This window comes from Neophocaena asiaeorientalis, unplaced genomic scaffold, assembly GCF_003031525.2.
Source record: "Neophocaena asiaeorientalis asiaeorientalis breed wild unplaced genomic scaffold, Neophocaena_asiaeorientalis_V1.1 scaffold40, whole genome shotgun sequence".
Lineage (NCBI taxonomy): Eukaryota > Metazoa > Chordata > Mammalia > Artiodactyla > Phocoenidae > Neophocaena > Neophocaena asiaeorientalis.
The window spans coordinates 2,621,114-2,637,698 of NW_020185335.1; the positions used below are offsets into that span (position 1 = coordinate 2,621,114).

Consider the following 16,585-nt stretch of genomic DNA (forward strand, 5'->3'; position numbering starts at 1 on the left):
GGGGTGTGGATAGTGACCTGTGCTCGCACACAGGCTTCTTGGTGGCGGCAGCAGCAGCTTTAGCATCTCCTGCCCGTCTCTGGGGTCCGTGCTTTAGCCGCGGCTCGCGCCCGTCTCTGGAGCTCCTTTAAGCAGCATTCTCAATCCCCTCTCCTCGCGCACCAGGAAACAAAGAGGGAAGAAAAAGTCTCTTGCCTCTTCGGCAGCTCCAGACCTTTTCCCAGACTCCCTACCGGCTAGCCGTGGTGCACTAACCCCTTCAGGCTGTGTTCACGCCGCCAACCCCAGTCCTCTCCCAGTGCTCCGACCGAAGCCCAAGCCTCAGCTCCCAGCCCCGGCTGCCTCGGCGGGGGACCAGACAAGCCTCTCGGGCTGGGGAGTGCTGGTCGGCACCAATCCTCTGTGCGGGAACCTCTCCGCTTTGCCCTCCGCACCCCTGTTGCTGTGCTCTCCTCCGCAGCTCCTGAAGCTCCCCCACTCCGCCACCCGCAGTCTCCATCCACGAAGGGGCTTCCTAGTGTGTGGAAACCTTTCCTTCTTCACAGCTCCCTCCCCCTGGTTCAGGTCCCGTCCCTATTCTTTTGTCTCTGTTTTTTCTTTTGCCCTACCCGGGTGCGTGGGGAGTTTCTTGCCTTTTGGGAGGTCTGAGGTCTTCTGCCAGCATTCAGTAGGTGTTCTGTAGGAGTTGTTCCACGTGTAGATGTATTTCTGGTGTATCTGTGGGGAGGAAGGTGATCTTTGCGTCTTACTCTTACGCCATCTTCCCCTCGTCCAATCATGGCCATTCTGACAGTTGTGAGGTGGTACCTCATTGTACTTTTGATTTGAATTTCTCTAATAATTAGCGATTTTGAGCGTCTTTTTAAAAAAAATTTATTGGGACTTCCCTGGTGGTGTAGTGGTTAGGAATCCACCTGCTAGTGCAGGGGACACAGGTTCGAGCCCTGTCTGGGAAGATCCCACATGCTGCAGAGCAACTAAGCCCATGCACCACAAGTACTAAGCCTGCGCTCTAGAGCCCATGAGCCATAACTACTGAGCCCACGTGCCACAACTACTGAAGCCCGTGCGCCTAGAGCCCATGCTCCGCAACGAGAAGCCACCACAATGAGAAGCCCGCACACCACAATGAAGCATAGCCCCTGCTTGCCACAACTAGAGAAAGCCTGCGCATAGCAATGAAGACCCAAACGCAGCCAAAAATACATTTATTTAAAAAAATTTTTATTGGAGTATAGTTGATATACAGTTGTGTTAGTTTCAGGTGTACAGCAAAGTGATTCAGTTATGCATATACATATATTCATTCTTTTTCAGATTCTTTTCTCATATAGCTTATCACAGAATGTTGAGTAGAGTTCCCTGTGGTGTACCGTAGGTCCCCATTGGTCATCTGTCTTATATGTGCGTGTGTTCATCCCAAGCTCCTGATTTATTCCTCCCCACCATGTTTTCCGTTTGGTAACCATAAGTTTGTTTTTGATATCTATAAGTCTGCTTCTGTTTTGTAAATAAGAACATTTGTATCTTTTTTTAAATTCCACATATGAATGATATCACGTGAAATTTATCTGTCTGACTTCTTCACTTAGTATAATAATCTGTATCTAGGTCCAGACATGTTGCTGCAAATAGCATTATTTTGTTGTTTTTTATGGCCGAGTAATATTCCATTGTATATATGTACCACATCTTCTTTATCCACCTCTCTGTTGATGGACATTTAGGTTGCTTCCATAACTTGGCTATTGTGCATAGTGCTGCAGTGTACACTCGGGTGCATGTATCCTTTCAGATTATGGTTTTCTCTGGATATATGCCCAGGAGTGAGATTGCTGGATCATATGGTAGCTCTATTTTAAGTTTTTAAAGGAATCTCCATACTGTTCTCCATAGTGGTTGTACCAATTTACAGTCCCACTAACAGTGTAGGATTCCCTGTTTCTCGATCTTGTTTACCCTTTCAAATAACCAGCTCTTGGTTTTGATTTTTAGAATTTTTAAAAAATATCTATTTTATTTATTTCCTCTCTGATCTTTATTATTTCCTTCCTTCTGCTGACTTTTTACACGGTATTTTTTTTATTTATTTATTTAATTTATTTATTCATTTATTTTTGGCTGTGTCGGGTCTTCGTTGCTGTGCGCGGGCTTTCTCTAATTGCAGTAAGCAGGGGCTACTCTTTGTTGTGGTACGCAGGCTTCTCATTACGGTGGCTTCTCTTATTGCGGAGCACGGGCTCTAGGCACGCAGGCTTCAGTAGTTGTGGCTCATGGGGCCTAGAGCGCAAGCTCAGTAGTTGTGGCTCATGGGCTTAGTTGCTCCGCAGCATGTGGGATCTTCCCGGGCCAGGGGTCGAACCCATGTCCCCTGTACTGGCAGGCAGATTCTTAACCAGGGAAGCCCCTGAAGGGTATTTTAAATTGAGAAATTTCACAGTGAATTTCAGGTTTCTGGCATCTCTTAAGGGAACCCTGGGGCTTTGTGATCAGATCAAGGTTGAACTGCTGAGTTTGACCTAGCTCTTTGGAGCCTACCGCCTCTGTAGGGAGACACTACTTATTACCAACTGGCTTAAGGCAGTTTTTACAGTGTGGGTCAGAATTCCACACAGCTCTGCTCTTTACCAGCAGTGGGACCTCAGCAAATTGCTTCATTCAGGGATCACAGACTGGCATCCAGGGGCTGTGTCCGGCCAACAGACCTGTTTGGTTTGGCCTGGATCCCAGGGTCTTTTAAACTGACAAATTTCATAGTAAAATTTGAGTTTCTGGGTTCTCTTAAGGAATGGGAAGATGTGGCTCTGTGGGGCCCACATTCCCACATAGAAGATCAGGGGACCCAGGGGTCCAACCTCCTACCCCAGCCGAGACTTGGGCTCCCCCGTTTGCTTCCTGTGTTGACAGGTTCAGCACAGCCTGTCTTACCTCCCTTGGCCTTCTCACTTGTGTCTCTTTCTTGGCCCCTGTAAGCATTTGAGTTTGTGACCTTGGGTTTAACCTCTCTGTGCCTCAGTTAACTCATCTTAAAAAGAAAAAAAATGCACATTGAAAACATGCTGAGTGAAAGAAGCCCATCGCAAAAGGCCACGTATTGTATGATTTCACTTATATGAAATGCCTAGAATAGGCAAATCCACAGAGACAGGAAGTAGAGTAGTGGTTGCCTAGGGCTTAGGGAAGGGGATTGGGGGATATGGATAGTGACTACTAATGAGGTAATCTTTGTGGGATGATGAAAATGTCATAAAATTGACTGTGGCGACAGTTGCACAACTTTGTGAACATACTAAAACCCACTGAATTGTACACGTGAATTTATGGCATGTGAATAATATCTCAATTTAAAAAAATAAGAGCGCCTGTAGGTTGTGTTACAGTGTGAGGACAGCGCTTATTCAGTGGTCACAGTTACTGTCACCTGAGATCCAAACATGCCTCCTGCTGTCTCCTTTACAGTTTTTCCACTGATTATACCCAGTGGATGCTTAGTATATTTTGTTACTTAACTCACTCTTGGGCTTTTTCAGAAGCTCTTGGGCCTTTCCTCAGAGGCAGATGTTCCGCTTTTCCTGTTCAGTTATTGGAGAGTAGTGAGCAAGTGGAAACCACATTACTTAAATACTCAGCAAAGCAGATGGAGATGTTTACCTGCCAGCTTCTGTTTGGGAAATCACTGCCTGGGTATGTTGCCCGATTACAGCATGTCACATATAGAACTGAGGTGGATCATTGGACTTGCCAGGGTAATAAAGGCAGCCCAAAGCCCAGGCTGAGATTTTTACAGCACATGGACAAACACAACTCTGGATTACCTTTCTGTCCTACTTGGAGCAAGGAGCAAAGCAGGTTCTCGGTCAACAGTTAATGAAAGAATATGATCGTGTATGATGTGTTTAAGATCACAGTTTGTCTGATTGTGACCTTGCACTAATACTGTTACATGAGTATATGCAGTGCAGAATACATTGCATGCATTACCTTATGTAATTCCCTAAAAACAGTGCAAAGTCACAGCCAAGGCTGTCTCCGCTAAAGACACAGAAATGTGCATGCAGTGGCTGAAACCTCTGCCACCTCCTGGCCGGGCCATTTGGACATCAACACATGAAATGAGATAGGGCTAAACGAAATAATGTGTGTAAAGTGCCTGGCACCCAGTAGGCATCCAACAGGTGGGAGCTTTGATGTTTGAAGAGAGGATAATGTAACGTGGTAGATTTCAGACCTGGTGTCAGAAAAATCTAGGTTTGATTTCTGCACCTCCCATCCATAAGTTGTGTGACCTTGTATGTTTCGTAACATCTCTGAGCCTCATTTCCCCCATCTGTAAAATGGGTATTATAGTACCTAGCTCTGTGGCTTATTTTAAGGTTTAAATGAGATAACACGTGTAAAGCATCCACCACATTACCTAGCATGTAGTAAGTGCTCAGGAAATGGTTACTTCTTTCCTGCCTTAATGGTAGAAAACCAGCCCTAGACCTTCAACATCTCAAGTATGTACTTCATCTGTATGTACACCGGTGTGTGGTGGAGGAATGCTTCAGAAATGTCTAACACTAGACAGTGGCAAAAATGCATGGAGAAAGCTGCACTTCAGTTGGGACCTGAGTTCTGCACCAGGGAAGTACCCTCTGTAATTGGGTGTGTGCACTTTGCAGCTGACGTGCTTTAAGAAGATGGGCGGGAGGAACTGGTGTACAGTTGAGGGGGCCTGGGCTTTGTAGGTGCCAAGGTTCAGATCCTCTGTGACCTCAAGAAAGGGACTTGGTTTCCCTGAGGCTCTGTTTCAAATCTAAATGATGAGATGATAATAACTACAGAAGGAGGTTGCTGTGAGGGATAACCAACCCCTGGAATACTTAGAGTGTGTTCCTGGGAAGTGGTCAGCTCCCCAGTCCTCATGCAGCCTGTGGTTGTCCCTGGGCTGCGTTACAGAGGCCGAGGGGCCCAGTGCGGGGCTGTGGTTTTGTTGCAAGAAAGAAAGTGGGGCGCAAGAGGATGGTCACATCCCAGGTCTCAGGTGATTCCCCGGGACGGCCGCCGAATGTGGGTTCTTGTCTTCATGCAGGAAAGAATTCAAGAGCAAGCCATAGTAAAGTGAAAGAAGGTTTATTCAGGGAGATACACACTCCATAGACAGAGTGTGAGCCATCTCAGAAGGTGAGAGAGGCCCCAGGGTATGGGATTGTCAGTTTTTATAGGGGTGGGTAATTTCATAGGCTAATAAGAGGCTTATTCCAGGAATGGAGCCACCGCCCACTTCTGGCCTTTTACTGTCCGCCTCGGAATTGACATGGCGCCTGTGGGTGTGTCATTTAGCTTGCTGATGTGTTACAGTGAACCTGTACTGAGGCTCAAGGTTAGTAGAAGTCAATCATCTGCCATCTTGAACCTAGCTGTTTCTAACCAGTTTATGTCGTGTCCTCAATGGCTATGGCATTCTTGTAAAGGTTGTGCCCTGCCCCGTCCTGTCTCATTTGTGTTGCTGAGACGAGGCATCCTCGCCTGTGGCTTCTTCTCAATCAGGGACAGGGCAGTCGGTGTGGCACTTTGTGAAGTTGAGAGCAGGGTAGAGACCTTGGAGTTGGCCAGCACTGGGCGTTGTGCCTCCTGGGGAATGGGTGTTGCTGCCATCCTGCGACACCTCTGACTAGTTCAGAATGGAAAGGTGAGCAGTGTACCTGCTGTGATGGGCAGAGCAATTAGGCAATGAGTCCAGGCAACTACTTTGAAACGTCTGTGATCTCTAGGCCTCCCTCGTCACACCTTCAGCTGCTGCATGGGTCCTAGTCCCTCCCACCTTATGATGAGACAGTCTCCCCCTTCGCATCCATCTCACAGCTTTTTTTTTTTTTTTGGAGTATAATTGCTTTACAATGTTAGTTTCTTTTGTACAATGAAGTGAATCAACGAACTGAGCTCCCTGTGCTATACAGCAGGTTCCCACTAGCTATTTTACACATGGTAGTGTATTTCTGTCAAACCTTATCTCCCAATTTATCCCACTCTCCCCTTCCCCCACTACATCCACATGTCCATTCTCTACATCTCCGTCTCTATTCCAGCCCTGCAAATAGGTTCATCTGTGCCATTTTTCTAGATTCCACATAAATGCATTAATATATTTGGTTTTGTTTTTCTGACTTCACTCTGTGTGACAGAGTCTAGGTCCATCCACGTGTCTACACATGACCCAATATCGTTCCTTTTTATGGCTGAGTAATATTCCATTGTATATATGTACCACATCTTTATCAATTCTTCTGCAGATGGATCTTTAGGTTGTTTTCATGTCCTGGCTATTGTAAATAGTGCTGCAATGAACATTGGGGTACATGTATCTTTTTGAATTGTGCTCTTTTCAGGTACATGCCCAGTAGTGGGACTGCTGGGTCATGTGGTATTTCTATTTTTAGTTTTTTAAGGAACCTCCATACTGTTTTCCATAGTGGCTGTATCAATTTACATTCCCACCAACAGTGTGAGAGGGTTCCCTTTTCTCCACACCCTCTCCAGCATTGTAGATTTTTTGATGATGGCCATTCTGACTGGTGTGAGGTGATACCTCATTGCAGTTTTGATTTGCATTTCTCTAATAATTAGTGATGTTGAGCATCTTTTCATGTGTCTCTTCGCCATATGTATGTTTTCTTTGGAGAAATGTCTATTTAGGTCTTCCACCCATTTTTTGCTTGGGTTGTTTTTTTGATATTGAGCTGCATGAGCTGTTTATACGTTTTGGAGATTAATCCTTTGTCAGTTACTTTGTTTGCAAATATTTTCTCCCATTCTGAGGATTGTCTTTTCGTCTTGTTTATGGTTTCCTTCGCTGTGCAGAAGCTTTTAATTAGGTCCCATTTGTTTATTTTTGTCTTTATTTACATTACTCTAGGAGGTGGATCAAAAAAGACCTTGCTGGGGCTTCCCTGGTGGCACAGTGGTTGAGAGTCCACCTGCCGATGCATGGGACACAGGTTCATGCCCCGGTCCGGGAGGGTCCTGTGGCTGGGCCCGTGGGCTGTGGCTGCTGGGCCTGCATGTTTGGAGCAGCAGGAGAGGCCACAGCAGTGAGAGGCCTGTGTACCGCAAAAGAAAAAAAAAAAAAAAGATCTTGCTGTGATTTATATCAGATAGTGTTCTGCCTTTGTTTTCCTCCTAGAGTTTCATAGTGTCCAGTCTTACATTTAGGTCTTTAATCCATTTTGAGTTTATTTTTGTGTATGGTGTTAGGGAATGTTCTCATTTCATTCTTTTACAGGCAGTTGTCCAGTTTGCCCTGCACCATTTATTGAAGATGCTGTGTTTTCTCCATTGTATATTCTTGCCTCCTTTGTCATAAATTAGGTGACCATAGGTGCATGGCTTTATCTCTGGGCTTTCTATCCTGTACCATTGATCTACATTTCTGTTTTTGTGCCAGTACCATACTCTCTTGATTACTGTAGCTTACTGTAGCTTTGTAGTATAGTTTGAGGTCTGGAAGCCTGATTCCTCCAGCTCTGTTTTTCTTTCTCAAGATTGCTTTGGCTATTCAGGGTCTTTTGTGTTTCCATACAAATTGTAAAATATTTTCTTCTCATTCTGTGAAAAATGCCATTGGTAATTTGATAGGGATTGCATTGAACCTACAGACTGCTTTGCATAGTATAGTTATTTTCACAATATTGATTCTTCCAATCCAAGAACATGATATATTTCTTCATCTGTTTGTGTCATCTTTGATTTCTTTCATCAGTGTTTTATAGTTTTCTGAGTACAGATCTTTTGCCTCCTTAGGTAGGTTTATTCCTAGGTATTTTATTCTTGTTGTGATGGTAAATGGGACTGTTTCCTTAATTTCTCTTTCTAATCTTTCATTGTTAGTGTATAGGAATGCAAGAGATTTCTGTATATTCATTTTGTATTCTGCAACTTTACCAGATTCATTGATTTGTTCTCATAGTTATCTGGTGGCATCTTTAAGATTTTCTAGGTATAGTATAATGCCATCTACAAACACTTCTTCTTTTCCAATTTGTATTCCTTTGTTTCTTTTTCTTCTCTGATTGCCATGGCCAGGACTCCCGAAACTGTGGAATAATACTGGTGAGAGTGGACATCCTTGTCTTGTTCCTGATCTTAGAGGAAATGCTTTCAATTGTTCACCATTGAGAATGATGTTATTATGTTGAGGTGGGTTCCTTCTGTGCCCACTTTCTGGAGAATTTTTATCATAAATGGGTGTTGAATTTTGCCAAAAGCTTTTTCTGCACCTAATGAGATGATCATGGGGTTTTTCTGAAAACACTCTGACCATCTCTTCAAAACCCATGAGCAGCTTCCCTGTTACCCACGATGTGAGATCCCTTCTCCTGAATCTGAGCTGCTGGGCCAGCTCATCCCAGTTGATTTCCTGCTGTTCTCTGGACCCCAGGCAAATTTAGCTATTTTTGTCTCCTTGCCTTTCCCCACACATTTCCTCCTGCCCAGAACACCTGCTTCCTTCTCTCAGTGTCCCTGCCTCCTCTGAGGTCCAGCTCAGTTCCCACTCTTGGGAAGATGTCCCTGACCCCCAGGCCGCAGCTCCCCAGTGGTTATCGGGGCCCCTCATGCCACCATTGACCCTCATGAGGCTTCTCACTGCAGAGATGCTGTGAGCCTCCGAAGGGCAGAGTATCTTCACGTCCACTGGGCTCTGAAAGGAGACCCTGGTGCCTGACAGAGCTGGGTCTCCCTGTGCTCCCCTCCACTCGGGCAGGGCCTGCCTTGGGAGCATCCCCCCAGGGTGACCACAGGCGCTGCCTCCCTCAGACCCCCTCTCCCTGCTAGCATCACCCCCCAGGTGGGCACCGTGCAGGCGTCTCTACCCTTCCTGCCCTCTCCCTGCTGCTTCCCACTGCCTCAGCTGTATTTCAGGCCTCCTTTCCTGACCCTGATAGCTGCAGTGTTCTCCCTTGGAGATATTGCAGTCTCCCTCTGTCAAACCAGGCCACCCCCACCCGAGGCAGCCTCTCTGGTCAAAACATAGACATAAGTATGTCACCCCATTGCTGGAAACCTTTCACCAGCTCGTCTTTTTCTTTAACTGTCCCCAGCCACCCCTTCCACACACTGGACTCCTCACCCTTCCCTAAATATAGCATGTCTTTTCAGGGCCCCTGCCTTTAGCCAGGCTCTTCCCTGTGCCTGAGGTTCCCTGCCTTCCTTTCTTTACCAGGAAAAGGCCTGGTAATGGTACTAAGATCTGACTCAGATGGCGCTTCCCCGTCAGCCCAGGGAGACTTACCTGCGGCGTTCTTGCTTCTGTGGTGTTGCTTGTGTCATGTTGCTACACATCCTTGTTTGTTTGTGGATCTTCCCTGTTGGATGTAGGCCCAGTTCAGCACCGTCCCCAGAAACAATGACACAGACAGAGAGAACCACTTGGGTGCATGAACTGCTTGCAACACTGAGCAAGTATTGAATGAAGACGGTGGATCACTACAGTTTTGGGGCCCCAGCAGGACATTCACTTGCATTCTCTCAGATTCCCAGAAGTGACACTGTTCCCCACTGTTCTTCATTCTGTCATAGACAAAGGGAAGTGGAGACCTAGAAAAGGGAAAGGACCATGACCCAGCCAACACCTCCCAGTCAGCAGCAGAACTGGGAAAGCCCTGCCCCGAGATGCCTGACTCCCAATTCCTCTTTCTAAACAGGTCATCTCCCCCCCTCACCCCAGCCCCGGGCCCCAGAGCCGGCAGCAGCAGGAGCAGCCTGATCCTGCTGGTCCTGCAGCCCCTCTCTGCTTCCTCTCCAGGCTGGTCCGGGAGTTCGTGGCCCAGAACAACACCGTGCAGATCAAGAACATGATCCAGACGCTGTCTCAGGAATTTGCCCTGTCCCAGCACCCGCACAGCCGGAAAGGGGGCCTCATGGGCCTGGCCGCCTGCTCCATCACGCTGGGCAAGGTGAGCCCTTCTCCTGGAGGGACGTACACATCAGCCAGGACCTTGACCCTGAGCCCCAGCAGGGTGTTGCAGACTTGTGATTTCTTTATTGCCATTCTCTCCACATCTCAGACCTCAAGGCTGGCTCTGCAGCCTTGCACCCTGGGTCTTGATGCTCTTGGTAATTTAAAAAAAATTTTGTTTCACTTACAGTTAATGGAATAGTGTACAGCTCTATGATGAGAGTATAGAGTTATGTCAACAGCAGGATCAAAATACAGAACCATCTGTCCCCCTAATGGCCCCTCATGCTGACCCCACCCTGCCCCCAGTGACAGGGGCAATTTATGCTCAGCTCACCAGGGCATTCAAGCCAGACCACAGAGATGCAGGGTTTTGCCTTTTGATTAGTTCTCTCGACCTTGATTCCTGCTTTCAGTGCATCCTTTCTGCTGGTCCTTCAGCCTGTGTGAGGAGGGATGCTCCAGGGCCCTTTCCTGCCTGACTCAGGCTCTGTCCTCTTCCTCTGTGTCCACCTGACCCCTGGAGCCAGCCCAGGCCGGGGATTCAGCCAGGTCAGGCAGCCCCGCCCCCAGCAGGCAGCTCTCATGCCTTTGACCCACAGGACATCGTGACAGAGAGCAACAAGTTCGACCTGGTGGGCTTCATCCCCTTGTTGCGGGAGAGGATTTATTCCAACAACCAGTACACCCGGCAGTTCATCATCTCCTGGGTAAGGTCCGGCCCCGCGACACTCCTTCTCCAGCTGTAAGGAGCCTCTAGTTGAGTGAGGTCTGCTCTCTGGCTCACCTGGGCACTTCCTGTGGCTGCGGGGATGCCTCACTGTTATCCCTCTAGGAGCCAATGACACCAGATAATCCGAAAACACATGTATTCAGCTTTGCCCCCAAAGCCCATCACGTTTGCCTCTGAAGAGGATGTGGTTCCTTCCTTGTCTCCGGAAACACCCAGATTTACCTTTGAAGCCAGCTGTGCTCCTCCAGCTGTCACACCTCTTCTAGCCTTGCCCACCTTTCCCATGGGTTCCCTCCCGCACCCCCCGCCCCGCCCCCGGGCATCTGAACTGCCCTGGGGTTAAATTGCCGTTCCCCTGCCCATTGAACAGAAACAACAGCTACTAGCACCCGCTCCCCCGTGGGACACCCGCAGTGCCGTGAAAAGGTGCCTCAGCAGGGCCCCTTCTCGCTGGGCAGTCCGGAGGATGGGCGAGGAGATGCAGGTTCTCTGGCTGGTGACTTTCCCTGATGGTTTCCTCCCCTGGGGCAGATCCTGGTTCTGGAGTCCGTGCCAGACATTAACCTGCTGGATTATTTGCCGGAGATCCTGGATGGACTCTTCCAGATCCTGGGCGACAACGGCAAAGAGATTCGGAAAATGTGAGTGGAGGAGGTGAGGGGCGGGCGGCTGCAGGGGCCCCTCGGCATGTACGCGTACCCCACACCCAACAGACAGGCGGCGGCAGGAGAGCACGAAATTCACCGTCCTCTTCCTGGCTCGTGTGCTTCCTGCTTTGAGGAGCTAGGAGATCATCCACCCCCAGCCTCGGAAAAATGTCCATCTGACAAGTGTGTCCCACAGAGCACAGCAGAAATGGCACCACTGGTGGAGGCTCCTCTGGCTCTGGCTGCATGAGCTGTCTCCTTTCTCCTTTGCTCATTGGTAGGTGTGAGGTGGTCCTTGGAGAATTCTTGAAGGAAATTAAAAAGAACCCCTCCAGTGTTAAGTTTGCTGAGATGGCCAACATCCTGGTGATCCACTGCCAGACCACAGGTGAGTGTGTAAAGGCCCCAAGGCCACCACCACCTCCTCAGAAGTACCTTTCTGTCTCCCCATCTCAGAGAGAGTCCTCCTGGGAGTGTGAATCAATGTGACAGTGGGTCCTGGAGTGGTGGGTCCTTGTGGGAGAGATTCCAATTCTCTAAGAAAGGCATAACTAACCAAGTTCAGGAATTAAAAATGGGGGACCTTACTATATATCCTAATTCATGATTTAGCAATCCATAGTCATACTAACAGTGTTCTCCTTATGGCATAACTTTTTACTATATAAACAATATATGATGCTTGAGTATATAATTTAGAAAAACAGATACCAAAATAAAATACAGTCCCACAACTTAGGCAAAAGTGTTCCTCAATTCTTATAGAATGTAAACTACAAAACATTGAAAAATTAGAGAATAGCAACATAAATGTAAAAGACATCCCACATTTATGGATTAGATGACTTAAGATGACAATACTTCCCAAATTGATCTCCATATTCAATTCAGTCGATATCAAAATAACAGCTGCATTTTTTTCAGAAATGTTTCAGATCCTAAAATTCATATGGAAATGCAAAGGATCCAGAATAGGCAAAACTACCTTTCAAAAGAGGAAAAAAATTGGAAAATTCATACGTCCCAATTTCAGAACTTACTACAAAGCTACAGTAATAGATGGATAGATCAAACAGAACTGAGAATCCATAAATAAACCTTTACATTTATGGTCAGATATTTTTCTTAAGAGGTGCCGAAACAATTCAGTGGGGGAAATTAGTCTTTTCAACAAATAGCACTGGAACAACTGGATACCTGCATGCAGAAAAATGAAGTTGGACCCCCTCCTGCCACCATACACACACAAAGAAAAACTCCAAATAGATCACAAGCCTAAGTACTATATTTAGAACTATATAATTCTATTTAGGGGTAAATCTTTATGACTTTTGGCTAAGCGAAGGCTTCTAAAATATGACAGCAAAAACACATGGGACAAGACAAAAGGAAAAAATAGGTATTTGGGGATTCATCAAAATTAAAAACTTTTATGCTTCAAAAGACACTATCAAAGGACTTCCCTGGTGGTCCAGTGGTTAAGACACCATGCTTCCACTGCAGGGGGCATGGGTTTGATCCCTGGTCCAGGAACTAAGATCCCATATGCCACACTGCATAGCCAAAAAACAGAAGGAAAAAAGCAAAAGACACTATCAAGAAAGTGAAAAGACAGTTCCACAAAAGGGAAGAGAATATTTGTAAATCATATATCTGATATGGGGCTTGTATCTAGAATATATAAACAACTCTCAGTACTCAAACTCAGTTTTAAAAAATGAGATCTGAATAAACATTTCTCGAGAGAAGATATACAGATGGCCAAAAAGCACATAAAAAGGTGCTCAACATCCTTAGCCATAATGGAAATGCAAATCAAAGATACTATGACATACCACTTTACATCCATTAGTATTAGTATCAATGGCAAGTATCAAATAAAATAAAAAGGAAAATAACATGTTGGCAAGAACGTGGGGTAATTAGAAACCTTATACACTGCTGGTGGGAATGTAAAATGGGACAGCTGCTTTGGAAAACAGTCTGGCAGTTCCTCAAAAAAAACATTTGACCCAGCAAGTCCACTCCTAGGTATATATCCAGGAGAAATGAAAACCTATGTCCACGCAAAACCTTTTACATGAATGTTCATAACAACGTTATTCGTAATAGCCAAAAAGTAGAAGCTACCCAGACTTCTATCAACTGGTAGAAGAGATGAGTAAAATGTGATATGTGCCTATAACTAGGTATTATTTTACATTTAATCCTGTGAAGGACCTGATCAGATTGGTTTCTTACAAAGATTTACTATAGGATCAATGCAGATAATCAGTTGCGGGGGTGGACAGGGAGACACTTAGAATGGAGACAGGAGGGACATCCGGAGATTGCTGCTATGTCCCAAAGATGCCTGAACTAAGGTAGCAGCAGTGTGATAGGAAAAGATGGGATAAATTTGAGAGATGTTGTCTAGAATTAATGGGCCTCAGCAAGTAATGGAGGACAAAAGAAAAGGGAACGAGGGGAGTCACAGCAAGCTCCTACTTCTCAGGACGCCACTCAGGCAACATCACCAGAGAGTAAAAGCTCCCAAACCGTACAATATCAAGAGTTAATAAACTTCCAGAAACTCTCTAATAGAATAGGCTACAGAACCAGACTCCCTGGATTCAAATCCAGCTTCTCCATTTCTTGTGTTGCCTTGGACAAGTTACTTTACATTTGCAGGCCTCCGTTTCCCATCTGTACAGCAAAGATAATATCACCTATTCATAGAGCTGTGCGGATTAGACAGTCAATACATCAATACATAGAGACACTTTTAAATATTCTAGATGCATGCAAGTGTTCCATTAGTATTGGCTCCTCTTATTAAGTCCCTACCTTATCAATTTGCAGCAAGCCTATCTCTTTACCGTGACTTCTAAAATTTGCACAGCACCCAGCGTTAACTGATGTAGCTTATATCCTGTGAACACCTGATAGAGTCTCAAGCTGTAGCAAGGTGAACTTGCGGACCTATTCACCAGTAACTAGCTAACAAATATTAACGACTCCATTGTAAAAACAGATACATTTAGACTTACGATATGAAGGTTAAAGCCTCAATACGCCAACTCCATTTCCCTTGACTAGTAGCCCTCCATCCACATAATATGTGTGTTTACTGTAATGACTGACTAACTGCCTTTTGCGGAAACTGTCAATATTCTGCATACACAGCATCTAGAAGGATTAAGCAGAACACTAGGGAATTAAAAGATAAAATTAAGTGAAAATTAAGAAGGAAATAGAAAGATGTGTTCTAAATCCCTAGAAAAGGGTTCTAGTAAACTTTCAGTCTTTTTCCCCCTTTTTTGTTAGACTGATATTAGAGTTCTGTCCTTTAACTGTCAAATGGTTTTCCAGCCTACAAGTAATCTTTCTTCACAGAGGAGTCTTTTAAAAGTTATAAATAAAATATCCCAAATATTTTCTTTTTCTCACAGATGAGAACACTGGAACACTGACATTTTAATCTGTTCTGTACAAGAACGAGTTGTGTCAACACAGTGCTCCCAGCTACAGCACTGAAAAAAACAAGTTTAATTAAAGACAGAGAAGAAACCACATGTGGAGCCTAAGCCATTGAGATACAATGAAGAGTGTCATCTTCAGAGTCAGTTCTCTATGAACAAATCTCTTTTGTCAGTGTTAGGAGGGAAAAAAAAGACAGCAAAGTAAAGGTGTGCTGTATACCACAGGAAACTCTGCTCAATATTCTGTAATAACCTAAATGGGAAAAGAATTTGAAAAAGAATAGATACATGTATATGATAACTGAATCAGTTTGCTGTACACCTGAAACTAACACAACATTGTTAATCAACTATACTCCAATATAAAATAAAAATTTTTAAAAAACAGATGAATGGATAAAGATGTGGTGTGTATATATACAGTGGAGTACTACTCAGCTGTAAAAAAGAATGAAAACTTGCCACTTGCAGCAAGAGGGATGGACCTGGAGGGTATTATGCAGTTCATATTCTTATTATGAAATAAGTCAGAGAAAGACAAACACTGTATGATATCACTTGTATGTGGAATCTAAAAAAATACAATGAACTAGTGAATATAACAAAGAAATAGACTCACAGATACAGAGAGCAGACAAGTGGTTACCAGTGGAGGGGGGGGAGAGGGGCAAGATAGGGGTAGGAAATGAAGAGGTACAAACTATCAGGTATAAAATAAATAAGCTACAAGGATATATTTTACAACAGAGGGAGTATAGTCAATACTTTACAATAACTATAAATGGAGCATAACCTTTAAAAATTGTGAATCACTATATTTTACACCTGTAACATATAATATTGTACATCAACTATACTTCAATGAAAAAACTAAGGGTACTTCCCTGGTGGTGTAGTGGTTAAGAATCTGCCTACCAATGCAGGTGACATGGGTTCGATCCCTGGTCCAGGAAGATCCCACATACTGCGGAGCAGCTAAGTCCACGCGCCACAACTATTGAAGCCGACGTGCCACAACTACAGAAGCCCGTGCTCCATGACAAGAGAAGCCACTGCAATGAGAAGCCCACGCACTGCAACGAAGAGTAGCCCCTGCTCGCCGCAACTAGAGAAAGCCCACGCACAGCAACAAAGGCCCAACACAACCAAAACTAAATAATTTATAAAAAATAAAAAATCAGACTTTCTGCGCAATTGTGAGGGGTTTTTTTTCCCTAATGTTTATTAGAAAATTCAAAAGAATCTTTAAACAATAACATAAGCCTTTGGGTGCTCAGATCTCTTACTGGTTTATAGAAGTCATAAAAGAGAGGCCATCATTTTTCACTAGCTAAAAGATAAAACAGCGTTTTGTAATTAATTGTCATTTTACATACCTACATAAACACAAACCTTAGTGTTTAAGCTTTCAAAAATTGTGATGAGAAGTTCTTTTAAGCAAACAAATTGAACTGTGAAGGTTAAAGAAAGGTAGAAAACAACAACTCAATTATTCAACCAATATTTATTAAGCACCCCCCTCGTGCAAAGCCTCTTGGGAAATACAAATATGACCGAGATGCAGATGCTGCCTGTGTGGGGCTTGCTGTATTGCAAATAACTGTTTCTGACCTTCCATTTGCAAAAATGGGCAGTGTTCCACAGGCTCTGTAAATTTAAAGTGCTCTGTAGGGCATTTTGAATTGGTTTGTATTCTAAAAGAAATGGGCAGGACAATAATATAAAGCATGGTAAAAAATGTACCCCTTAAGTTTTCTCCCCATTTTCCATTAAAACTTTAGCTTCTCTAAAAATTGTGATCATGTTG

At 44.8% G+C, this 16,585-nt stretch overlaps 1 protein-coding gene across 1 annotated transcript in view; it reads left to right on the top strand.

The window, feature by feature from the left end:
* Nucleotides 1-9,778: 9,778 nt before the first annotated feature.
* VAC14 (VAC14 component of PIKFYVE complex) overlaps nt 9,779-16,585 on the top strand; it is a 168,604-nt gene continuing 161,797 nt past the window's right edge. Inside the window, exons 1-4 of the mRNA XM_024735464.1 lie at nt 9,779-9,935; nt 10,540-10,647; nt 11,202-11,311; nt 11,599-11,705. Of these exons, the coding sequence (XP_024591232.1) occupies nt 9,834-9,935; nt 10,540-10,647; nt 11,202-11,311; nt 11,599-11,705 (427 nt within the window). The 5' untranslated portion in view covers nt 9,779-9,833. The remainder of the gene's footprint in view (nt 9,936-10,539; nt 10,648-11,201; nt 11,312-11,598; nt 11,706-16,585) is intronic.